This window comes from Aulonocara sp. 'chitande type north' Nkhata Bay, linkage group LG19 (genome assembly GCF_057382095.1).
Source record: "Aulonocara sp. 'chitande type north' Nkhata Bay isolate Kocher_YH1m ecotype deep benthic linkage group LG19, A_spYH_male_GT1.1, whole genome shotgun sequence".
NCBI lineage: Eukaryota > Metazoa > Chordata > Actinopteri > Cichliformes > Cichlidae > Aulonocara > Aulonocara sp. 'chitande type north' Nkhata Bay.
The window spans coordinates 31,823,133-31,848,944 of record NC_141362.1 but is presented as its reverse complement, the minus strand read 5'-3'; the positions used below and the strand labels follow the sequence as shown (position 1 = coordinate 31,848,944).

At 43.1% G+C, this 25,812-nt stretch overlaps 1 protein-coding gene across 2 annotated transcripts; it reads right to left on the bottom strand.

The window, feature by feature from the left end:
• Positions 1–723: 723 nt before the first annotated feature.
• On the bottom strand, positions 724–25,549 carry eif2ak4 (eukaryotic translation initiation factor 2 alpha kinase 4). 2 transcript variants are annotated; one of them, XM_086275829.1, is made up of 39 exons: positions 25,178–25,549; positions 24,926–25,041; positions 23,843–23,945; positions 23,591–23,764; positions 23,024–23,104; positions 22,729–22,868; positions 22,548–22,648; positions 22,298–22,455; positions 21,635–22,173; positions 19,552–19,667; positions 19,135–19,292; positions 18,595–19,040; positions 18,437–18,509; positions 18,258–18,347; positions 18,057–18,179; positions 17,867–17,971; positions 17,657–17,720; positions 17,476–17,555; positions 17,255–17,356; positions 17,107–17,157; positions 16,772–17,008; positions 14,767–14,842; positions 14,352–14,473; positions 14,025–14,074; positions 12,664–12,832; positions 12,005–12,121; positions 11,821–11,886; positions 11,356–11,526; positions 11,127–11,261; positions 10,901–11,008; positions 10,392–10,520; positions 7,678–7,764; positions 7,438–7,550; positions 7,284–7,345; positions 6,825–6,928; positions 6,479–6,547; positions 5,602–5,646; positions 4,697–4,812; positions 724–1,181 (listed from the first exon to the last, which is right to left on the bottom strand). In XM_086275829.1, the coding sequence occupies exons 1-39, from the start codon at positions 25,304–25,306 to the stop codon at positions 1,124–1,126; spliced, it is 4,983 nt and encodes a 1,660-aa protein (XP_086131955.1). In that variant the 5' UTR covers positions 25,307–25,549; the 3' UTR covers positions 724–1,123. The 2 variants fall into 2 exon arrangements, with proteins under 2 accessions (XP_086131955.1, XP_086131956.1); XM_086275830.1 differs by having other exon boundaries at positions 7,284–7,342.
• Positions 25,550–25,812: the final 263 nt, after the last annotated feature.

Sequence of the window (25,812 nt, the reverse complement as noted above, 5' to 3'; positions counted from 1 at the left end):
AAACTCTGGGACTGTGCTGTTGTTTTGACTCGTCTGATAGAGCTTGCTGATAAACTGCAAGGTGCTGAAGCTTCTCCAGAAAGATTACTTGGAGGAAAAGTCAGAGTCCCATGCCAAAAATATGTCAAACAATGCATCTAACAAGTTGTGTTACTTCACTTAATGTTTTGAGCATTACAAAAATATCTAATCTCTTAGGCATTTTAGTGAGGGTTAGAAATGCAGTCCTGTGCAAAAGCCTTGTGCTATGTGGAAAGGGTTTGATTGGCAATGTATTCTTTTGGCAAAAAAATCAAAATCCTAAAAAGTGCCAGTGCAGGAAAACCATACGTGGGTAGGCCTCCCCAGAGCCTGGACCTCAACGTTATTGAAGCAGTGTGGGATCATCTTGATAAAAAGAGAAGGTAGTCAACATTTAAAGAAGAGCTTTGAATGTCCTTCAAGAAGCCTGGAGAACTATTCCTGTAGACTACTTACAATTACAAGAAAGCTGTGTAAGAGTTCAGGCTGTGCTGAAGAAAAAAAGGCGTCACGTCAAATATCGTCTTTCAACCTTATTGTGTTTTTGCCTTGGATACTGCATTGCCTTGCATATTTCCCTCCATTTTTAAATGAAGCCACATAACTGGGATGTGGCTCAAGAGTTTTGCACAGTATTATACATTTCAAATAATTATTCATCAGCATCCTTTGGCGTTAGATTCCCATCGGGTTGAAATAAACACACACAGGTCACAGCATGTGGGGAAAAATATTTATTCACACTTTGCATCCTGTACCTAAGAAGAAATGTATCTGTACTCATGACACATTCAGTAAACAGCCCTTCCTCTTAAATTCTACAGTTCTATTAAGGCAATAAAGTCCAGTGAACCTCTTGTCAACCTTTGTTGAGGACCACGAAACACTGAAGGGTTTTGGGAACGTTGGGAGAGATTGGATCAGATAGCTGGTTTACCATTCACCACAGTGAAGAAGTTCATTTGTATCTTTGGGACTCACACCTTCCAAATGGAAAGCCTCAATGTTCTAAGCAGATTTTGTTGGTCCAAGGATAAAAACTGTCTCTGGGAGTCTGCTGCCGGAAGCAAAGTGGAATATCTCCCAGGCAATCCCTTGGCTTTCACAGAAGAATCTTGTAGTAGTCGTATTTATAGCTGTACAAGATCACCATAGCCACCCTGTAACAGAAGATTTGTTTGCAGATTTCAAAAAACATTAACAGAAGTATGCTTCAGCTAAGTATCCAACCAACCAAACATGAAATATGCTCCCAGGCTTCCATCCCTTCTGGTCCCAGGTTATGGTGTTCAATAACGGCCTTTGACCTTTTCTGGATGAAATCCCATAAACATTTTGTGAAATGTCAGAATTGGCATCTGAATTCGACAGTTATGGTCAAAAACAGTCCTCGACCATCGAATCAGGTCACCTGTTAGTCACTGTGAATGTTTGTACCAAATTTAAAGCAATGCCCATAAGGACATAAGGTCACTGGAAACTTGACCTTTGACCATTAAATTCTAATCAGCACATCCTTTAACGTACATGTTAGTATGTAATTTTAAGTAATTCCCTTAAGGCCTACAGGTAGCATGGACATCGTCACTCTTGACCACGGCTGTTTTGGGTTTGGAAGAAATTTGAACTGGAATGTCTCCAAATCCAGACAACGTGATTCACCCAGGATGTTTTCTAGAAACGTCCAAATTTATCCCACTCCTTTGAATTCATCAGTGCACTCCATACAGACTCAAATTACCTGTACTGTAAAGCCACTAGAGGGCGACTGTGATGTTTTAGGCTTCATATTTGTAAGGCTGTCAAGCTATCCATGCAGTAGTGTTGAAGTGTATGGAGTCCATGGCAGGAGAAATGTTTCTGAATATATTTCAAACATGAAAAAGTTCCAGTCTCGAAGAGCCTTAAGCGGAGAGTTGAGGCAGAAAACCGCAGCTTTAATGAACAGTAGACAGGTATGTATTAAGTGGCTCATTTGCAACAATTCATTTGCTCTGAAAGCTCAACACTCCCAGGCTATTCCTGAATTCAGTAATATTCTGGAGGCCAAATGGAAACCTCTGGCAGGCCGGATGTGGCCCTCGGGTTGACATCCACTGATGTGCATGCTTCCTCTATGTCAAATCTTTCATTGATACAAGGCTTATCAGACCAGGAACAAGACTGAGACTGTCCTATTAGGAAACGAAGACACGCAGTGTTAAGGTGAGAGGGCTACATCACTAATTCTCAGTTCCCCGACTGGCTTCCAGTAAAATCTAGAATTTAATTGAAAGTATTACTTATAGTTTTCAAGTTAATAAATGGTTTGGGGCTATAACATATGTAAGAGAAGCCTGATAAAGTCTTCTTCTAGATCTGGTCAACTCCAGATCCTCCAGAAGTATTTAGAGTGACTGTGGCTTTAAAAGAAATGAAGCTGCCATTCAGCTCGCTCTTGGGATAACACTACCAAAAGATCGACTCAGCTTTGAGATGAGGGAATGGCCTCAAAACCCTGAGTCGAACTTGACACAAGCTATCACAAGGACTAAAGACAGACCCATAATGATGAAGTTCAGTGCATCTATTTGGTTTATTGAAATATACCTGAAGCAGACTCAGCTGCGCTTTGTGTTTAACAATAATTAGCCGATGTTGGCATTTTAAAAGCCTCAGACGGGGAACAGGGTAAAAATACACAGTGGTGGGAAAAAGCTTTGTTTGATCTCCATCTAACTCACAAATATATACAAACACAACGAGACTAAACTAGTAAACTGTAAGTAGATGAATGTCTCATGTTGCTTAAAGTGCTGATTAAAAAAAGTAAGTGAGCGTCTAACCTCAAGATTTCTCTGGATTCAGTTGAATAAAGAAGGAATAACTAATAATAAGGTGTAACTTCAGGTCCTGCTACAGCTACGTAGCTGCTGCATGAGCCCTTCATCCTACTCATCTTGACTTGGTTGCATGTGCCCCACATTCAATGAAAACCACTAGACAAAAGAATAAAAACACATGCCGACTCCATCCATTGCTGCCTCTGCGACGCTCATTTATCAGGAAAGCCTTTTCCCCCCCTTAATGGCGACTCACACAGCACAGACAGGAAATTAAAACCAACTGTTCTGGAGAGACGAAGAGGAAGCCAGAATGAGAGGTTTTGATTTTTCTTGCTGCCATCTCATTCATGAAAGAGAAAATCTGCTGGATCCCATCACAGGCTTTGGGCACTCACAACACTAGAAGCTCAAACACAGGATTTACCCTGGAACTTGGGCGGGACATTACGTTTGGGAGTATGGGAATTTAAACTTTTCCATCTACACTAGAGAAATGGATGGAGCTGACTCGCCCCTTGTCAGTCTATTGGGGTGCCAAGAGCCAGACGTAAGACCAAATATAGCAAATCCTTCTCCAAATTCTATGTCAGGAAATGGGATCAGCTGAGGATTTAACGTTCTTCTAGGCGGTAGTTATCTGTCTGAAGACTCCTTTTGTTGTACTGGCAGGCACTGATACACCTGGAGTGTGTGGGCTTGGTTGAACTATTGCAAAGCAGCTTCCCGAAAACGTGTTTCACTGTCTGCATCAGGTTTCAGTTAAGAAAAATGGCTGGACTAAAAATAACTAGCAAGAGGTTTTAGTTAGGAGAGACTTTAAAAAACTCAGAGAGCTACTGAGTAAAGCCTGGATTATGCTCCTGTGAGGGCACGGACACATGGAGACCTGACGGCAGAAAACTTATTCAGGTTATACTTCTTTGAAGTTCGCTGCCTGGGGCACATACGCAGGATGGTGCATTGTACTATAAATTTTCAACAGACAAAAGAAGGGAAAGCACGCTCATGCTAACCGTGCGATGATAAAAATTTAAGTCACTCGCACCATGGCGGACTAGAAGAGGCGCAAATACAGTGCCGACTTAAGGAAGTGAAACAAATGTCTATTATTCATGAATTATATCAACAAAACCAGAGAAGCGATGTCGATGACTGCCAACCTTTGAGGCTACAATGTATGGGCATCCAGTACTGCCACCAGAGTGGATGCAGCTTAATGTCAAAAGGTTTTAAATCCCAGTTTATATCACATGTGATATAAACTGGGATTTGTTAACACGATATGGCATGGAAAAAAGTGATCTGTGAACTGGCCTCTGTATGTCTACATAGACTGTATATGAAGGATGGACATGGCCAAAGAGACTTCACTCCGACTGTCAAGTCTTGAGCTGAGTCACATCTCGGCGTTTTAAAACCAGACGTAACAAGTAATGGGCTGGATCTGGCAAACCAGGGAACACTGCGTGCTCATATGGTAGCAATAAAACTAAATACAGCATTCGATAAAACCTAAAACATGAGAACGTAACCTCATGAGGAAAGTGTGTTAACTCAGGCCACACAGGAGGAACTGAAGGATCATTTCCCTACAATGAACAAACACAGGAGCCAAACCCTGTCAGCAGGGCTGCTTCCATCTTTTATATACAGTCTAGACTTAAGAATCACAAATAAAGGATTTTGTCGTGTTTCTGATCAATTCAATGTTACATTATATTGATCAAATGTGCTTTTCTTTAAACAACAAGCACATTTCAAAGTGAGCCCAAATGTCTGAGCAAGAGTTTAGCAAGCTGTGAATGCTAACACACTCAACCAATATGATGCACAATTTAACACCACTGCACCTTTTTGTAATCTTGAAGTGGTGGATCTCATCACAGATGGCCTTCAGGTAGCGCTGCTTGGGCAGACGAGACAGCAACGTCTTCACGCTGTTGTTGAACTGCTCTTCGCTATCAAACTGGACGGAAAGGAAAAAAAATGTTTCATTCAAGCAAACAAAACCATCAACAGATGAGATTTAATATCCGAAGCTTTAAACAAAGACCAGCCAAATGGCTCACAGGCCTCATGTCTGTTAACAGACTTCCGAGTCAAAAAACAGACAGCATATCAGAGGAATCAAAGGCTTTATTTTTCCTCTTTCCCCATCTTCAGTGTTGAAGAACATACCTGCTTGTCAAGTGTTTGGTTTCTTGTGTGCCTTGAGGCAATTTCACCTGTTTAAAACAGGCCCTTTCTGCCAGCGTGGCTGTTACATACTATGCATTGTTTTATAAGTTTTATAAACTCAATGCGCTGTCAGTGACACATGTGTGCTGCAAAAGGACAACTACATAGGTGGCCCGTTCATTTATGGAGTGGAGGCTTTAGCATTTTCCAGCTTTCTTCACAATATAATTAGTCTTTTTTTCACTTTCCTTAAAGGGAAGCTGGGATTTTATAACAAGGTCTTGGTAAGAAGTTTGGAATGTGAATATTAACACCTCCTCAGAGTGCGTTTTGGTACGTCTGTCACATGTGTGAGCCTCGTAAAAGGCCTGCCAAGTTCGAGTCTCACAGGTCTCCCCTGCTTTGGAAAACTGTAGCGTTCCTCATCAGACTGTAAGGAAGGCAACGGGATCCTGTCTTCCTGTCTAGGAACTTGACCTTTATTGGCCGTTCTTTCCACTCCCCCCACCCTTTCAGTGCGATGTTGCCTTTTATTAACTCGGCCGTGCTCTTGATGAAGCTATAGTAGGGAACCAACCTCCAGAGACAGGAAGTTGATCAGCGTTTCCTTCTGAAGGTCCACCTGCGGGATACAAAAACAAGTACGGTTACACAATAAAGCCTTGCCTCACAGTCGAAAAATTCTACACCACAGCTTTTTACACATTTTTAAGCAATTTTGTAGCAAAACACAGAACTGTTGCACATTTCGTCCAGAACGTTATGTAATTCCCTTCCCCCAACATCAGCAGTCCAGTCAGCACTAACATCATAAAATTACATTTTCACAGTGATATCAGCAGAAATGAAAGCACCACAGTTTCTAGTTTACAGCAGGAGGCTAATCACTCTCCAGGTTCATCTGTAGCATCAGCTTTGCATATCAGTCTGAGTGACAGAAAAGCAGGCTGCTGACACGCAACACCCGAGACTCACAGGCCTGTGTAACTGCTTACTGGCATCGAGATGATTGTTGTTACGTTTCAGTGACACTGCAGTGTTTATAGAGTCCAGATTCCAACAAGGATGATAAATACATTTGGACCATGCAGCGAGATGGTAAATAAGACAAGAGGGGTGAGTGCACTTTGAGAACGTGGCCACAAATGGACAGCGCAACTGGAAACAAACACCAGCGACCATTTATGTCCCCTAGAAATGCCACGTTAGCTGCTTTCTGTTTAGCGTTTGTTGTTCGATAGGCAACTGGAATTTATTCGCAGTGATCTTACTTCCAGCAGGGGATCTAAAAAGCAGCTATAAAAGGGCAGATCCTTAGATGTTTGTTGTTTTAGCTATCAAAACTATTTCCTTCCCCTACGATTTCACACATGAATTCAACAGATAAGGTGGGACGGGGGGGCAAGTAGGTTAGAAATAGGGGATGGAGGGACATAAACACACAAATGACTTACAGCAAGAACCTCAATGTCATTGCTCTTGTTCTGCAAATTGCTACCCAGGTTCTGTAATCTGGTTTGGATCTGAAATGAGAGGAGACGGAGAGAGACCCGTTTAAAAATGACATGGTTACAAATATAAATCATCTTCACAAGCGAAAACTTGTCTTGGTGTCACGTTACAAACAGCATATTCTTCAGGATAACCACAGGAACGTTTAAGGCAGATGGATACAAGAAAAATAGGAAACAGAAACAGCAGCAAATTTCCTGGAAACCCATTTTAGAGGTTTGAAGTTACTAATACTGAGAAACGCAGCTCTGGAGAAAAGCCGGAGACGCGGTTACAAAGATCGCAAACCTGAGTCTCGTAGCGTCGTCTGGCGCTGGCAGAAACTTTCTCCGGGCTGATGAGGCTCACATTCATGTTTATGGAGGTGCTGCTTCCATGCTGCTCTGAAGACCCTGGAATCAGAGGACAGTAAACGGGACAAATGAATCGTTTTATCCGACTGTAAATGTTTTTAAATGTCCAAAATCGAGTGTTTAATCGCACACATACAAAAAAAGCTCTGGTTTCAACTGCTGTTCAGTTTAATTAGAGCGTGTTTGTGCCAGAAGGGTGTGAATCTTAATAACTTTGTGTAAATCAGGGAAATAGCAAAAAGGAAATCCAACATCATAAGAAATACTTTGAAATTATGTCTAAATTACACGTTTGTTAGAGTCAAATCAGTGTGTGAAACACGAGTGTGATGCTTTCATGCCGTGTGATGTTACAGCCTATGAGAGGATCATCAGAATAAGCTGAGCGTGGTACCTGTGCTGGTGAGCAGTGATCCTTTGGGGTTCTGTAGAGTCGTGCTTTCAGAGATTTCTCTGCTGAGGAACAAGGAAGACATTTTTTAACCCCTTCTGCATCCTTCACACACATCTGAGCGACTCGTTAAACCAAAACCTTTTTTTTTTTTTACCTGATGTTTCTCTCATCGAGGAATTTGTACCGACATTTCTGAATGACGTGATCCACCAAGTCAGACTCAAGAATCCGTTTCTCCAACTGTCTGTCTTTCTCAAAGCATTTTACCTGGAGGACAGAAAAAGCGACAATCTGCAATGCTACCGGCAGGTTTCTACAGCATTTCATTTCACTCAAATCCTGAGTGTGTTGCTGGGAAGTGGATGTGCTTGGATGGTGCACAGATGGTGCTTACCTTCACATAGGATCCCTCTTTGTCAGAGACGAGGGCCATGCATGTGATGCCGCCTAGCTTGCAGTGTTCCAGCAGTGTGTCCTGAGACTACAAACACACAGAGAGGCAATAATCATCATTCTCAACACACAAGCTGAAATTTAAATGCATAGCTAAGCTATACTCCATTAAACCTTTATGATGATAATGGTCAAACATAATCAAACACATATGTTGACCAATGAAGTAGCATGCTGAAGATGTTGGCTTGTTTGAGGCCAAATTCTCTGAGAACAAGCTTTTCTTTCATTAATTACTTAAGAATCACAAATTAGGCTTGGAAACATACAGTAATTACATAATTACAGCGTCACGGTTGCCAATTTCAACCCTGACTGATCTAGTTTCTGAAACAAAGGGAGAAAAGCATGCTTGAGTTACCGCTGAACACCAAGCTGAGGCTTTAAAATTCTCCTATTGTGGCACTGGTTCATTTGAGTTTCACTTAGAACTAGAAGAGTGATCATGAGCTTTGATGTACATCCAGGTAATCCATTCAACCGTAACAGTGAACATGTATGTTTGCGATTCGTGTCGGCCTAATTCATTCTGATTAACTTTAGTTTTGGCTAAACGAACTGTTGGCGGTGCGGAACAAAGCCCCAGAACAGCAAGTGTATGTTTATGCGCGTCACTTTTCCTTGTCATCACACGAGTGTTTACACTTCCATTTTTCTTACAACTTTCACACCGACAGATCAAATCATGTCAAAGGTAAGTTATTGGCTGGAGCCAGACGGGCAGCTCCACTACTTGGCTGCCTGCCTGCGGAAGGGGTTTGCCATATTTGTCTAATAAAAACTAAAAGAGTGGAACCGTCTCCAGAGGATGAATTAAGGGCTGTTAAGAGGCCGGCATGGGAACAGTGCTAACAAAAGCCTAGTGAGCGGCAATGACAGCCGAGCGGGTTTGGACGAGGTCTCCTCTGGTAAAAACCTGCGTGCTGTGCTCAAGTCTAAGCCACGTCTAACTCTTTATACTGGTGCAGTGATTAATTAAAGCATACATGGAAATACGACATATAAAAAGGTAAAAACAGAGTTTGTACAATTCTGATGAGCTAGAAAGTTCTAATATTTGGTGTGAGCACCTTTATTCATCGACACAGCCTGAACTCTCTTAGAAAAGTTTCTCATCATTTCTTTAAGTAGTCTTCAAAAATACTTCTCCAGGCTTCTTGAAGGACATTCAAAGCTCTTCTTTGAAAGTCGGCTGCCTTTTATTTCATTCTCTTTTAAGATGATCACACACTGCTTCAGTAATGTTGAGGTCCGGGTTCTGGGGAAGCCAATCCATGACTCCGTGTTCCTTGGTGTGTTTTTCTCTCCATGTATGCTTTTACTGCAGTGGGTTTGGGATAACTGTCATTATTGAAAAACTGAAGCTGTTACCAATTAGATGCTTTCCAGATGGAAGTGCAATAGTGGATCAAAATGTGACAGTACTGTTCTGCAAAATCCCCAAAATTCAGCCGCGAGCCATGACAGAGCCTCTGCTGTGCTTGCTGTTGTACCGCTCTCCTGATCTCCTCCATACAAGCACATGGCTTTGAGATACTGTTCATCTGCTGCAGAGAGATGCGGGGGCCCTAAAAACTATTGTCCCCCACTTGGTGAGTTTCCTCAAATCTGTGTTAAAGACACACTCGCACATGTCATGTTTTCAGCTAACAGCTCTGAATGATTCACCTTTTTGGTAAAAAATGACCATTTAATGCCGGTTTTTCATAGATTTAGCTACAGAAAACAAAGAAATGATGTGTTTCGTCTAAAGATACAATTTCAAATTGGTTCTTTGCTAAATTACATGTTATGTGTGTAGACAACACCGGTTCATCCCTTTAGTTAGGCGTCTTTTTCTGCTTGAACGATTCATAGATCACTGCGAACACAGAAACGGGTAACACAGATCGACGTGGCTCGAAACTTTTGCTCAAACTTTTACATAATCTACAAAAACACACTTGATAATTTGGCTTTCATCCAAACTCAACTTTTCCTAATTGCTTGTAAGAAAACAGAGGGGCCAATCGCTCGTGTCCTGTGCCGGTACATAAGACAATGAAAGCCGCTATAAAGCAAACACTCACTCACCACAGCAGTGGAAAGTTAAGACAACAATAGGTTATAAAGAGCAGAGCAGGAAAAAACAGGAGGGGCATTAAACTGTGGGCACACAGCTATGCCGGAGAGGCCGTTCATGCAAACGTGCACAAAGGGGACTGAGATCAGTTGGTCACATTATCGTGAAGAATGTGACGGAGCCGTGGCATCGCGAAGTTTTGGACGGCTTGATGTCAGCTCGGCTATCATCCAATCACAGCTCTCAAACTGCTAACAAGATCTCATCAAAAGACTTTATAAGAAGTGTGTTTAACATATGTTGTCTTTGTTTGTAGAAATTGCCCCATTATATTGCCCCAGTATGGCCAGTAATGCTCTTTGAAAAGCAGCCACAGAGCTCATTCTGTGGCGCATTTACCATTTTTACTACTCGCTGTCACACTAAGGCTGCTGGCAACAAGTGAGGGTTTTTCCTTTAAAATAGAAGTCAAGTGTTGCCCTCTATAGGAGGGATGAGATTACTACACTCCATGAGGGGGTCTCAGGGTTCACCTTTAAATCAAAACTGGTTTGTTCTGGTTTTATGAGTGGAACCAGTTAAAGACGACTAACCTGTGAAACATCGTAGTTGATGTCTGCAGCGATGCCGGTGCTCCACAATTTCTGAACAACCCTGATGGCTTTGGACATCGAAGAATGGCCCACAGGGACCACCAGCACATCATAGGAGCTCACTGTTGGCTGATACGAACACAAACAAATACGGTCGCGCAAAGCAACTACGTGCAAATGCATTTAGTCTAATATTATAGAAGCAGGGAGCTGCAGTTAAAGCATTATGTGTTCAGCAAAGGAGTCATTCCAGGTATTTATATGTGCACGAAGCTTTCAGGGCACATCATTTCACAATCTCCATCTAAAATATAGAAAATGATGCACCTCCAAAAATAACTCCGTGGAGTCGGGAGCAGCGGTGATCATAGTTATTAACAGGTTTCTAAAAGTAGCTGTGTGGCAGCCCGACTGCTCTATGAAGCCATCATTAAATATGAAACCATCTGCTGCTCCTTCATTATAATAATTAGCAACGTCAGATTCAAGCGTGTGTCTGTGTCTCTCACTGGCTCCTCCATGCTGACTATAGCAGCGCAGACTTTGTCCACGGCGACACTGGCCCCCACTGCGCTGGGGACGGGTCCTGTGGAAACCGGTCCACGAAACTCCAGGATCTAGAAAGGCAGGGAGCAAACTGCATGATATAGGCCCATGTTTTTCAAATAAACAGCTACAGGTGATTAGTATTAGTGGTGGCCTGGCTTTACTTTGTGGAATGACTGTAAAGCCTACCAAGTGGTCGTAGCGTCCTCCGGCTGCCAGAATATCTGGTACGGTTCGTCTGCGCTTCCTGATGAAAGCCACAAACTGGAAGATGACTCCTGAGTGGTGTTGCACTTTGTACACTAAGCCTAAGTTGATCACCACCTATAAAGGAGATACAGCTTTATTAAAAAAAAAAAGCTAAACAAAGTAAAGCAGATACAGCAGGTGTTTCCTTATCCTCCAGAATCTGTATCACCATCAGTTTAACTCCAAGTTTGGGCAGAAGCACAGTCAGCTCCTCCAGGTCCTTGAGACCCTGCTTGGCCAGCTGGGTAACGGCAGTTTTTTGCTTGGTAAGTGATGACAGCAGCGGCACCAGGTCCTGCAGATTCCCCTTCTGTTCTATGTACTTGTACAGAGTCTGCAACTGAAAGCGAGAGGTGAGGAGAGATGTCAGTGCGACTGAGCATGAGCTTCCCTCCATGACTTTCTGCCAGAAAGCTCTCTTTTCAGTTTTCAGTAGCAGTTTTGTAGACAGCAAAACTACAAGCTCAGGTTCAGGACAGGATCACCGTGTGAGTTCAAATACAGCTGCTGAAAGGCTGCAACCATACCTTAGAGAGCCAGTCTGGCACAAAGCCTTGAATGCAAACTTCTCACATGTGCTACAAGTGTGCTGAATATTTTTTACAGAAGGTTCATACACCAGGTGGACACTCACACAGTTGGCTGACAATGAAAAGTTGCAGAACTTTGCCTCCGCTTCACGTTTGCTGAGTTTCTCACTCTGGAGCAGATGCAGACAAAAAGGAAAACAAAAGAAAAAAGGTGATAAAAATGTCACGACTGCATCTGCTCAAAGAAGCATATCAATAACAGACGTGCAATGTGTAACCCGGACTGACCATAAGGTCACACAGTATGTTAGAGGCCTGGCTCAGTTTGTCCTCCGGGACGCCGCTGTGCAGCAGGACGGCCTTAAACAAGCTGGTGTGGTTTAGGTAGATGGTGTAGTTCCTTTCCTGCAGTCACAAACACACCTTCAACATTCTCAGACACAATTACAGTCAAAATTTAAAAGCACTGCTTCACAATGAGCACTGCGATGAATAATGACCCGCTCGTCCGGCTGCCCTTTCATTCTTTCTGACTCACAGATTCCTAAAAGCTTTTACACAAAGAGCCGAGCGATGGAGAGGATCAGAAACAAGACCTACGAGGCCAGACACAAAGTTGGACTGGCTTCATGAAGCATGCGAAGAGTAGCGCCACTGACGGGGCAATGGAATGAATCGGGACAGGAAATGGACTGTACTGGAAGGGAGGGAAGGAAGTTGACAGAGCGGTGCATAACAGATTTACTAGATAAACAATAAATAGAGTGTAAATCTGTCAGGCTTACACATACTTTGGAACGTTAGGAATGTGAGTGGGAAGTAAGGGGGGACCAAAAAAAATCCCCAACGGCATCTGTCAGAAAAATAATTAAGAATCGTGGATCTGACCCAACAGTCTGATTAAAAACATAAAAATATAACAACAACACGAGCAGCTTGTGTGTAACCTGCAGCACGGGGAACTCCTGGATTATTTCAGAGATGGTGTAAATGATCTCGGCCTCAGGGAGCAGGCTGTTGCTAACAGGAGTGATGATGTCAAAGGCGCACTCGAGGAGCTCCCTCGGGTGTGCGCGGTCCAGCTTCTTGGGCCGGAACACTCGTTCAATGCTGTACCTTAAGAGAGACGAAGAGAAACACACGTCCAGCATGAAAACAGGCTTTTTCAACAGATACACAAAAACCTACTTGGTACACGCTTCAGGTGTTAGCACGACCCGTGAGCACAGCACTTTCAGCTATAAAGTGGAGAGGTTAAAGGTTTACCGAGGTAATGAAAAATAACATAACTCGACAAATAAAAAGGAACACTGTGCGTTCTTGTACCTGACTGTTTTCAGAGGAATATTTTGTTTAACCCTAAGATACAATTTCTTCCCATTTCTTTAGCTGAATCTATCAAAAATACTAAAGATAACAGTTTGACGGGCATAAAACATTTTTTGCACCAATAATAGCTCTTTGAAAATCACCTGATACCAAAACTCGCCATGTCTGCATGATGTACAGTGTGTCCTTAAAACGATGAGGAACAAAAAGCCAAAAAAAGAAAAATCTACAGCAGATGAACTGTATCTTAGAATCATGTCAAATAAAATATAATAAAGACTCGACACAGGACTTGGTAGAAATGCTCATTCCTAAAGAAGGGAAACATGGAGAGATGCCTGAGGTAAACCAAATGACACGAACAGAACTGAAAATCTTTGGCAGGTTTTATAGAGTTATGGATACAAAATGAGAAACTTTTAGTTCAAATCAAAGCCAATATGTACAGAGGAGGTTAAGACAAATGTGAGTGTCTACAGCCATCTGTAAAACCAACAAGAAGAGGTTTGAATGTCCTTAGAAATGAATGGAGAACTATTCCTGACGACTATGTAAAGAAAGAATAAGAAAGCTTACCTACGAGAGTTCAGGCTGTGTTCAACAATAACTTTCTAGCTCATTGGAAGTGAACAAATTGAGTCTTTTCATAAACATGTTGCCATGTTTCAATAAACCGCTGCACCCATTTCTCATTTTCCAAGCAAAACATAAAGAGTAAGGGGCGGCGCAAGACTTTTGCACAGTCCGGTATGTTTAAAGAAGGGGGGGGGACTTGATAAAGTATTGATTGCAGACACAAAAGCATATAACTTTCTTTAAACACATTAAAACACAAATTACGTTTGTTTTTTCTTTCACATTTTCTATTAAATATTTTTAAGAACATTTTAAATGAAAAGATTTACCTCATAAACGAGCATCATTATAATTACTTGTGTGCACACAAATGGTCAAAATGACTTCTCAATATAAACTTTACCGTTTCAGATGTGTTACATTGTTGCGAGCGACGAATCTTGCAAACGCGATCTAAAGCGGAAGAAGGAAAAAAAACAAGAGTTGAGACATTGGGTGCACTTGTATAAAGACAGTGAAGTCTGTGCATACCAGGCTGTAATCAATCAATGTGTGGAAACAAGCATTTGGTCCTCGGGGTTCCTGAGGCAGCGGGATCTTAAGGCGGCTGCTGATTGCAGCCTCACACTGTGTGTGTGTTTGCATGTTCCTATGTAAATAGTTTTATGATTGGCGCTCTGTGTGCATGTGTGGACACATAAACCAGACTCCGTGTGTGTGTTAAACTCACGCGAAGGTCATAGGGCAGCGTAACCAGCATTCCACTATGGTCCATGAAGCAGGCCAGCTCAATGCCATCGTACAACTTCCTGTTCCTGGGGAGGAACAGCGGGGTCTGGACACGCACGGCACCTGAAATCAACACACATTGCTGCTCCATCTTCATAAACCACAATGACCCTGTGATAACTGATGCATGTGAACAGACAAACTGCGCATAAACAAACAAGTACAGCTGGACATCATCAGCAACGTGCCCAAAAACAACACTCGCACATGCACAGAATCTGTGCTGCCCAACAGTACGCTTATTGTTTAGCTGCCTCTCACTGCTGCAGATGTTGGGGTCTTTAAAAAGGAGTCCACGTAGTGTCAACAAAGGTCACGCGTTCACATGCACGCACTCGACAGACACGTGCACTCACCGTGCTTCTTGAAGATCCTGGTGATGCTTTCGTACACATGCTGCTGCAATTTGGCATTGTTGAAGCTGAAGCTGCCCTGAAGGGAGAGCAAACAAACAGCCTCTGTCAGGGATCAGGAGACATCGACTAAGCACTAACAGGCCTTGTGCTCATCTGTGATAGACCAGATGAGAGAGCCAGCTTAGAAAGAAAGAGTGCAGCTATTCCTTTGCCTACAGTGCCATCTAGAGGTAGAGAAGGGAAGAAGTGGATTTTCTTCCATGTAACCCTCCTGTTATGTCCGATTGACCCAGAACAGAAGAGATGTCACATGTCATCTGCATCACTACAGAAAACGAAAAAAATCACAATTATAAAAGAAAATTGTAAAATAATCAATGCCAGTGTTTCTGACACTTTTGGATGAGTAAATTTGCCCGGGTCAAATTAACCCAGGAGCATAATTGGTGTTCCTGGAAACCAACATAACAGGAGGGTTAAGCATTCCTTACAACAGATAGTATGAATTGTGACCTGAAAAAGCACAGGTTTGCAATCATGTTATTTAATCCATACTCTTGGACTTGTATGTATATATATCTTATAAACACGAATCAAAAAATTAAAGGAACACTTTAAAAACACAACAAATCTCAATGGGAAAAACATGCTAGCTGTGTACACTGATACGGACCGGGTAAGAAATAAATATGATCAACTTGCAGTGGGCTGAATTCAACGACACGCCTAAAATCAAAGTGAAAAGTGATGCAGCAGGCTAGCCCATTTTTGCTGAAATTTAACTGCAGCAATTCAAAATGGCACTTAGCATGCATGGACCATGTGTGCTTATGCCTGACAACACTGGGGCGTGCTCCTAATGAGATGACATATGGGCATAACTGAGCTCTAGGCCTGAGGTCCAACTTGGTGGCGCTGGTTGGACTGAAACCAACGTCCCAGGGATGCGTTATTGCATTTAGATTATATGAGCATGTTATCAATTCCTTCATCCGCTGGGAAATGCCTGCATCCTCTCAACATATGATGCTGGGTATTGTTGTGTACTAGGAAGAACCCAGGAGCCACTGCACCAGCGCAGGATCTGACAATGGTCCATCGACTTCATCCAGATAACATTTTTATGGTGATGAGTTAAGGACCTTCTACGGCCCTGTCCTGCTCTCCTAGAGTAACTGTCCGTCTCCTGGAACCTCCTCCATGCTCTTGAGACTGTGCTGAGAGACACACCAAACCTGGCAACGCCACATATTGATGTGCCGTTCTGGACGAGTTGGAGCACCTGTACAACCTCTGTAGGGTCCAGACATCACCTCATGCTACTAGTGACACCGATCCTACCCTAGGCATCGGCAACCTTCAACATGAAAAGAGTCACTTTAGCACCTCCTACCTTCTGGTGGACAGAAGGGCAGATGACTGGGAGAGGATAAGTTATTGCAGGGGACACAGTATATGTAATAAAAGGGTAAGGGCTAACCACAGGTTTGCTGACCTTGCCCTAGCTAAATGCAAAACTAGTCAAAAAAAAGTCAGTGGCCTCTGCCTGTAAAACCATTCCTGTTTTGGGGTTTGTCTCACTGCTGTCCCTGTAGTGCACCTGCTGTTAATAAACACTGAAGCAGCTGAAAGTGATTAACAACCCCTCTGCTAATACTGCTTACTCTACTAAAAAAACAAAAAAAGTTTACTTTACCTTCCCACTCCCTTTAATCCATCTTTCTGATTGGGCACTCTTTACCAATAGAGCACTTGAACAGCAGGTGAGTGACCTCCGATTTGCCAAATATCAACTTTCAACTCAGCTGGGCTTTGAATAGGAATTATCTGTTACACCATCTGAGCACATTATTTGAAAATCTCACATGAATCACAGCTGTTAAAAACAGTATATTAAAAAAATCTTCCAGCATAGTTTTAATCTGACATCCAGCAAAGATGAAGAACGGCTACAGTAAAATAAAATCCACTGGCAAACGCTTGGTCAGCTCAATCAGCTCCTCACCTTGTAGAGGTCTATATCATAAGCGTAATCCATGACTGGTGAGGTGTTCTGGGCGAACAGCTGGGCCACCATGGTGCGGTAGGATTTGCCGTTGATATTGGCCATGGTATGCTGCAGCACTTCGTGCAACTCCGACTCCTCCATCTGGGGAGGAGGCAGAAGTTCGCTCTTTAGCAGCTCCAGGGCAGTCGGCCGAAGAGCCGGGTCGTGCTTCAGCAGCCACTCGATCACCCTCTTCTGGTAGACATAAAGAAAAAGGCAGAGAGAGAAACAGACCGCTGTTAGACTGAGATTTATACAAGGAGAAGAAAGCGCTGTGCAACAGTCATCCTCACCTGTGTTCCTTGCTCACGTAAAGTAAAGTCCTCTGGGAAGATGATGGGTTCCTGTAAATATGAAGGGAAAAAAGAAAATCGTGTAAGTAAGGCACCAGGTGCAAAACCCCCCCACCCAGCTTGTTCTCAGTCTCTGTCACAAACACACCCCACGCAGCTGACTCAGGACAGCGATGCGCTCGGCCCCCGTGGTCATCGGCCGGTAGGACATCTCAAAGAGGATTATGCCCAAGCTAAACAGGTCAACCTTCTGCAGACAAGAACATGAATAAAAAGTTCTTTAAAACTCGAGACGTTCTCAAATATCAAGTTTTAGCAACTTCTAATTCTCATGCATCCAGACAAATAAGTGAATCTTTAAATTCCTACTTGGTTGTATGTGGCTTTTGTATTTCCCTGAACCTCCGGACTGACATACAGGGCAGTACCGACCATCCCTGTCATGTTACCTGGAGACAGTGATGCAAAATCAATATAGAGCGCCAGTTCAACAGGAATATTATTGCACGGCTATCAAAGGTGTTATGAGTGTTTTCAAACTCTCTTGCACCTGTTGGGTCCAGTTTGGCCATCACCGCAGAGCCGCTCTCCTCCACCTCAAATTTCCCAGCAGCCTTTGAGAGATAAACAGTTGCTTTAACAAGTTATAAGAGCTTCACGAGGAGTTTTACACGTTAATCAAAACAATGAGGCAAAAATCAGTGCCGCCTGTCAGCAGAGCGAAACTGAAAGCTGCACGCCACACTGTAATAATGCGTACCACGTTAGCGGGATGATCTGTAGCCAGGCCGAAGTCGCCAATTTTCACGTGGTCCAGTGAGTCGAGGAAGATGTTGACAGGCTTCAGGTCCCTGTGAATCATGCCCTAGAACGAAGGGGGAACATAAGATATTCAAATCTTAGCTTTAGTCACAGTTATACTCCGTCCAATCAGTGCAGCCGCTCCATACCTGCTCGTGGATGTAAGCAAGGCCGTCCAGTATCTCCCTGAAAAGCCTCCATAACCGATTCTGATCCTGATGCAGGCCTTGATCTATTGTGTCTCGTAAAGTGCTCTTTTCACAGTATTCCATCTGTCAGGAACGGAAACCTCGGATTAGACGTAAAACAGGTCTTTGTTGGTAAAAGTGAAGCACGTGGGGGAAGCTTACTTGTATGTACAGGTAATGTGCCGTAATGAGGTGTCGATCTGACTCTGTGCTCTCCGTTGTGTCGGACGCTGGCCTTTTGCTTGGCTCTACCTGTGGGAGGAAACACCAGCTGGTTGGTGCACCACGCCAAACGCTAACAGACATAACAAAACTAATAAATGAAGTGAAAATATTGGAACCTTTGACATCTCGTCCATGCTTTCATCTCCATTATCAAAAATGATGTCACTCCTTGAGTCATTGTTTGATGGCCTGAGTGGGAAAAAAAGAAAAAGAATGTAATGCATGAGCAGTTGGAGGAGTAAGTCGTCCTTTGGAGGAAAAATAAAAAACGTACAAAAAAGAGGCACCAAAGACATCTTCTTCATCATCATCATCATCATCATCATCCTCATCATCACTGGACTGGCGTCCGCTGCACCTTGCGCTGGAGGACCTCTCAATGGAGGTGGACCACTCGACTGAGCTGGACAGGGCGGGAGGCGGAGCGATGTCCTCCACGTCGTCAGGCAGGCCGAGCTCGTTGAGGCGCTCCGGTGCATTTTTGCGCTGTGGCGCCTTGTCGGCTGAGCTCAGCGGCTCGGAGCTGTCGGTGTTGCTCAGCACACCTGTGGCAGGCAATTCGTGCCTCTCGATCCACGCGTTGTAATAACGGACGATATTCTCGTGGTTCAGCCGCGACAGCAGCGTCACCTCGCCTTTGATCCGTCGGAACTGCTTACTGGCTGGGTTCACCTGGATGCGTTTCACCGCGTAGTAACAACCGTCTAGTTTGTTCTGAACCTGGATGCGGGCAAAACACAAAAGACAAAAACTTTACTGCCAGATAAAACGAGCGAGAAAGTTCACACAGGGTAAGTAAACTATTTCAACCCACTTTAATTACAGCACCGAAAGCTCCTTTTCCCAGAAGCTGCAGCTCCTCAAACTCGGAGACAAACCGAGAAATCTGCCTGTGCTGCAAGACCGAACTGAAAGGAGCATTGAGGATGTGACTCCGGGGGATGACTGATGACGCAAAGTCCACAGCTAGATCTGAGAGGCAAACAAATCAACATCTTGAGCAATTTTAAGAAGAGAAATATAAAACTGTTAACGGCTCCTTAAATGCAAGCACTCCCTCAGTATAAAAAATAAAAAAATAATCCAAAAAGAGTTAAAATTAAACGTTGTTCATTTTTATTTATCTTTATTATTCGAACATTTTCGACCCCAACTTTTATACTGTAACCAATTTAAATAACGATTTCACTGCATTTTTTGTCATCTGTGTTTCCATTTGTGTCACTGTCACCTTCTGGGCTGTTGTCCTGGTACTGTGAAAGGTGCTTAGGCGAGGAAGGCTTGAGGAAAGAATGGTCCAAGAGCTGCTGAGCTGTCCAGCGCTCAGTATCATTCAGACATAAACACCTACAACGCAAAGACACATAAAACCCACTATTAAGCAATATCTGGCACATGCAAAAGAACAGGAACACAAATATACTGCACTGTGTAAAAGTGGGCCACCCCTCATTTCTTCAGAATTTATTCCAAGGAGCCAGACTTTTTTTTCTTTTTTAAATGGTCTTGAGAAATAGTTCTCTTGATTTTCTGATGATCTTTAAAAGTTTTAGAAGTCCAGTCCATGTGCCTCCCTTTTCCTAAAGCATTTTTTTGTTAAGTTGCTCAACACTGACCTATGAATCACTCAAGCATAAGGCATCTAAGTCGAGCGACGGCCCAGTGTTAACACCATAAGAAAACTGTATCTTTAGCCACTTTGTTACTTCCAAATCTTCCCATTTCTCTGGCAAAGAAAAAAAAGGAAACTTTTTCCAGGCATAAAATATAAAATAAATATAAAACTGTATTTTTGCATCAACAAGTTGATTCTCAAAGATCAATTAGTTAAAAAAAACAACTTTGTATCTCAGCATCGGTCCTTAAAAAACTAATGTTAGGAAACAAGTGGAGGGGAAAAGAAAAAGACTTGGCATGCCTAAAAACCCCAACATTATTGCAGCAGTGTGGGATCATGTTGACAGAGAATGGGGGGAAAAGCAGATAATATTCAAAGAAGAGCGCTGAACGTCCTTGAAGCCTGGAGAACTATTCCTGAAGGCTAGAAACAACAAGAAAGCTGCCTAAGAGAGTTCAGACTGTGTTGAAGAATAAATGTGGTCACACCAAATATTGATTTTCCAGCTCATTAGAATTGGAAACTGCATTTCCATGTACGTTTCCTTGCAAAATATAAAGCAATGACAGGTGAGCTCAAGACTTTTGCACAGCAATGCATCTTACTCTACAGGCTGCAATGCAAGCAGACAGCAAAACACCAAGACCCAAAGGAACAAATCAGGGTCTCTGCATGTTTGAGCCCATTTACAACAAATCACATCTGTTTATCATTACTGAAAATCAGACCACAGCAAACTGCGTGGAAGAGCCCGTCCTCCGCCTCTCCTTGCAGGCAGTCGCTGTTTTTTGTTCATTTTGTTTTTTAGCAACACAAGATTTGAGCTCCCATGATTTAAACAGTTGATTGATTAGTCAGTCAAAGCATCTGGTAACCATTTTTATGATCGAAAAATTTAATTAAGCAATCTTTCGTGCCAAACATCTGATTGCCCCGAGATATTAAATCCAAGAACTGTTCAACTTTTCTACTCGTTTTATATTCTAACAAATTGGAGGCTTGTCGCAGCAAAACAAGACATTTTAGTGTAGTCACATTGTATTCTGGGATATTATAAGAGACCGATTTATACGCTTTTATTAAGTTAATACTTTCAAATCAACACACACTCACCGATTACCTTTTAGGTATACCGCATGTTAACTGCATGTTAGCTCAAATATACAACCCTATGACAGTAACATAATGCATTTCAGCATGCAAATGTGGTCAAAATAACACGCTTAAGTTTAAACTGAACAGCAGATTTGTGATTTAAGTGACTCTGAATTGGCTTCTTGTGCCAGAAGTGCTGATTATTCTGAATATTTCAGAATCTGCTGTTCTACTGGGAACTCTAGGTTTTACAGAAAATGGTCCAAAAGGCAGAAAATTTCCAAAGAGCAGCTGTTCTCTGTGTGAAAATGCCTCGATGACGTCAGTGCAGAATGATCAGACTGTTTCGAGCTGACAGGAAGGCAAAAGTGATTCAAATAACCACAGATTACAACCAACTTATGCAGAAGAGCAGCTCTGAAAGGGGTCACAGCAGCAGAAGACCACACTGGGTGTCACACCTGTCAGCTAAGACAGGTTGTTCATTTGCATTATAAGTTGGTGACAACAATATAAATAGAAATTGTTTGTTATGTAGTGAGATTAACAGTAAAACTACAAAAATATACAACATTATGAGGAATTATTCATCGATACATACTTCTGAAGGAAATCCTGAAAATCAGCAGGCAGGCTACTCGGCACTGTCACCGGATACTCCTTCACTTCCTTGCCTTGACTCAGAGCCAGCAGCATCAGTCCCAGGTTCCACACGTCGCCTTTCTTGCCCGTTCTCGTTGGCATCGCCGTTTCCTCGGAGAAACGCACGCGAGCTTGTTCGAAAATGTCTTCTTTGCAGATGTCAGCAAACCTCTTTGATAAACTGTAATCGGTCACTCGAATGTTCCCCTCGGAGTCCACCAGCACGCTGGAGGGCCCCAGCTGTTTGTGGACCACGGAGTTGGAGTGCAGATAGTCGAGAGCGGTCAGCAGCTGGGCCGTGTAGTGGCAGAGCTTATCCAGAGGGACCGGGCCGTGGGCGGTCAGGCTTTGGTTCAAGCTGTTCCCGGCCACGTGCTCCACCAGCATGTAAACCACGATGCATTCCTCCTTCTCGACCACGCTCAGCCCCAAGTATTGCACCAAGTTTGGGTGCTCCAGCCGCAGCAGGGAGTTAAACTCATTTTCTGCTGCATGGATCTGCACAACGCAAGTTGAAATGTGCCAAGCTTTAAGCATGCATGTTCGTAAAGGCTTTATAAGTTAAAATGCAAGATTTAATCAGCAAATTCTTAATAAAAAGCCCCCCTTCCTCTCTACTTGCCTGTTTTTTACAGTTTTCAATCCTTCCTCTCTCCTGGGTGGTGAAGAACTTGCTCATCTTTTTGTTCCACTGCAACGACCACTCATAGATCACAGCAAAATCGCCAGAGTTCACCTCAAACCCGCAATAAATGTTACGACCGAACCGTTCACTTACACCTGTCGGAAACGCACCAAAAAAGAAATACATTTAAAGAGACATATTACGTTTTTCGCCACGTGGCTGGCAGCGCCAGTCTGATGGCCCTCACCTAAGCTTTTCCCTTGGTGCACAGCAAGCTCTCCAAAAACATTGCTGCTGAAGTGAAGAACCTCCTGCGGGCGACTGTTGTCCTCATTAACCGTGTCCCGTCTGGTGAAGGAGACATATCGAAGCATTATTACTGCACTTTGTTAAACACGAGAAGCTTTTTCTGTATGTAGGACGTGTACCTGTGGCGGGAATTTGAGGTAGTCCGACGGCGATTGCCAGCTGCTTTCTTGGCTTCAAACACTTCGGGAGCTGCGCCTCCTGGGCTGGGTGGACTCTTCCCCATCACAGACATCGAATGCTCCATGCTCCCGAGTCGCTCCTGCAAATAGAAAGCCATTTAAAGAGTCACTTACAATACTGATGGCTTAGTTATACGGGTTGCTCTGACTGCGATCTATAACATCCCTGTGATTTTACTGATGATTAACGAAATCAAGTGAATCAAATCAAATAGAAATCAAACAGCGAGAACACCTGTTTAGCCATTTCTTTTCTTCTCTTTTCCTCTCGCTTTTCCTCTTCTCTCCTTTGGATTTCAGCCATGATTTCTTTTTCCTAAAGGAATAAGAAAATTCCATCACAATACACCTTTTGCAGCTTACTTAAACTGTCAGTGTTAAAGATTTTGCTCCAATTAAGAATTTAATTTAAGATACTTTGCATTTTTTGTGGTAAAACTCCCATGACAGGAACCTAAAAATGATGTTTTCCACATCAGCTGATAAATGCTATATTCCTATTATAGTCCTAAAGTCATAATAGCCGATATCTGGCCTAAAAAAATTGAAGGACACAGCATGAATAGTACCCCTATCATCATCACAAAAATATTTATTCATAACCAACTAACAACAGTAGAAAGCTGGAATTTGCCAGTTTTCCTAGTAAAAGAGTGAATCATCAGCCTGAACTGTTTCTAGAAATCACAGACGGTCAGGCTGTGAATGAATAACATGAAATGATCCTGTTTGTGACCGGACCACACAAATCACTTGGGCATTACACTGCAACCTAATCAGCGTTTCTTCCTCCTGTCCTAACCATCTCCTCCTCCTGCTTGCGTCGTTGGTCCAGTCTCTGCTGCTCCTCCAGCGCTAGTTTCTCCTGCTGCCTCCGCTGGTTCTTCAGCATCTCCTCGTGGAAGGAGCGCGACGGAGGCTTGTTGTGTTCGCTCAGGAAACCCTGAATGTGATCCGCTAGCTGGTAAATCATCACCTAAGTTCACAGGTAAATAAGTTAATGAAAATCTCAACACACATGGGACTGCACGTGCATCTGCGAGTGTATGCTCACCTCTCCGCATCGTTCCGCCGCCAGCTTGTTGAGTTCAGCTTGGAGACTTTTGAGGTTGTCGTTTGAAAGGCCTTTGGCATTCTTCAGCTCCAGTTCTGGAGGCCTGTTAGTGCCCAATAATGTCAAGTTAGTCAGACATAATAATTAAAAATACATCCCTGCTTGCCTGTGGTAGTCATGGCATTAAGGTGACCTACTCATGAGATGAACTACTGTTATGTTTTTCATAACTCTCAGCTGTTCCGCTATATTTATATTCGTGTACGATTTCTTTTAAACAGATACTTGTGCTTTTTAATGCCTCTTAATGCATTTTAAATGCAACCTGACCCATAAGGCTCTCCCAGGATAATGTGCAATAATGTTAAAAAGTACTGCACGTGTTTTATTTAGCATTATTTGGACTTTCAAAGATTGTCACTAGTCTTTTGCAATGTGATAATTATTTTTATTAGTGTGTGCTAAAATATGTGACTTTACAGGACTGCTTGAATGGTATTTAATTTCGATATTTTATCTATTTAGTCACTATTCTAGCCATTTTTGATCCATACGTCCCAAATTACAGATCCTGAGTCCCTTTTATGGAAAGAAAGACTTTTATCTTTCATAGTTTTGGGGATATTCATGTTCAAGTATTGTCTGAGATTTTAAATTGTGAAAAAAAATAATACTCGAAGTGGGAAAGTGTACAATAAATAATCCAATAAAGAGGGCAAGTGTAAGTTCAAGTATATAAATAAGGGTGAGCATGGTGGCAACAATAGCGTTGCCTTGTAAACACGTGTTACTCAGTGGGAGTTGCACAGAGACCGTTAAAATAAAAGCGAGCTGTCTTCAAAGCTTTGCCAGCTTCATTCTTTCTTCTGCAAACTTTATCAAATAATATTCCAAAATCTGTGCATTCCTTCACATTTTCCAAAGCTGCCCAGTGGGCCAGACTGGAGTCTTTGCCAGGCCCAACTCTGGCCCGTGCACCTTATGTTTGAGCTGCCCTGTAGTAGATGGTCAGTATGTGAATGGACACCTTGCAGTGCAGCGACAATGATGGAGAATTGGCAAAGAAAGGGAGCCAGTACTCACACGTCCGGATACGTGGGAGGACATTTGACATGCAGGTCCACGGTCACGTAACACTCCTGTCCGTTGTTTAGCCCATTGGGCCGCAGACAGAGGTACACCTCTGGTGGCCTTTTAACCTGAAAACCAAATCAAAAGGAGCCTCGTTGATTTGCACTGCAGTTTACTCCAGTTAACACTCGTATATGCAAACACTTGGCAGTCCTCTGCATTCCGCTAACATGAAGATGGCACACAGATAGAAGGTGGATCTACCTTCCAGGGGTCGTTGCTCCGCAGATCCTTGAAATCATCTTCAAAAATAGACGCGAGGGCTTCTAGTTCATTTTCCTGCTGAACCGCGCAGTCGTCTGTCCCGTCCGCTGAAGTGCGCTGACTGCTCATTCTTCTGCCTCAGCTACATGGCAGTCTCCCCGTCCGCACGCCCACAGCCGTCAAACAGAAGGAGGAAGCGGATCCGCTCAGCGCGCAGCTCCAGCCCCGGACTCACCGCACTCAGCTCCCCCGACTCTGTAAGCTCGAAACTCCGCAGATACTCAGCTTGCCTGACATGAAGTACCGTCACATAGTGAACGCCAACTTACCACGCAGTCGACGGACGACCACAACAACGTTGTATCTGGCGCATGCCTGTTGTAAGTTGCGCGTCGCATGTGAAACGTCATCACGTAGCCGTGTCGAAGAGGGCCTCCAGAGAGCAGTAATCATCACGGTCTCTGTGTGAAGCCTGTTGAGAGTGGAATTTCCCCTTGTGGGACGATAAAGAATTTGAATTGAATTGGTGGAAAATGTTGGTTAGTTTTAATAAACATTTTTTAAATATGTAGTTTAATATGTGATTTATCAGTTTAAGTTACAGTCTTCAAAAAAAGGAAATACACCATATTTCA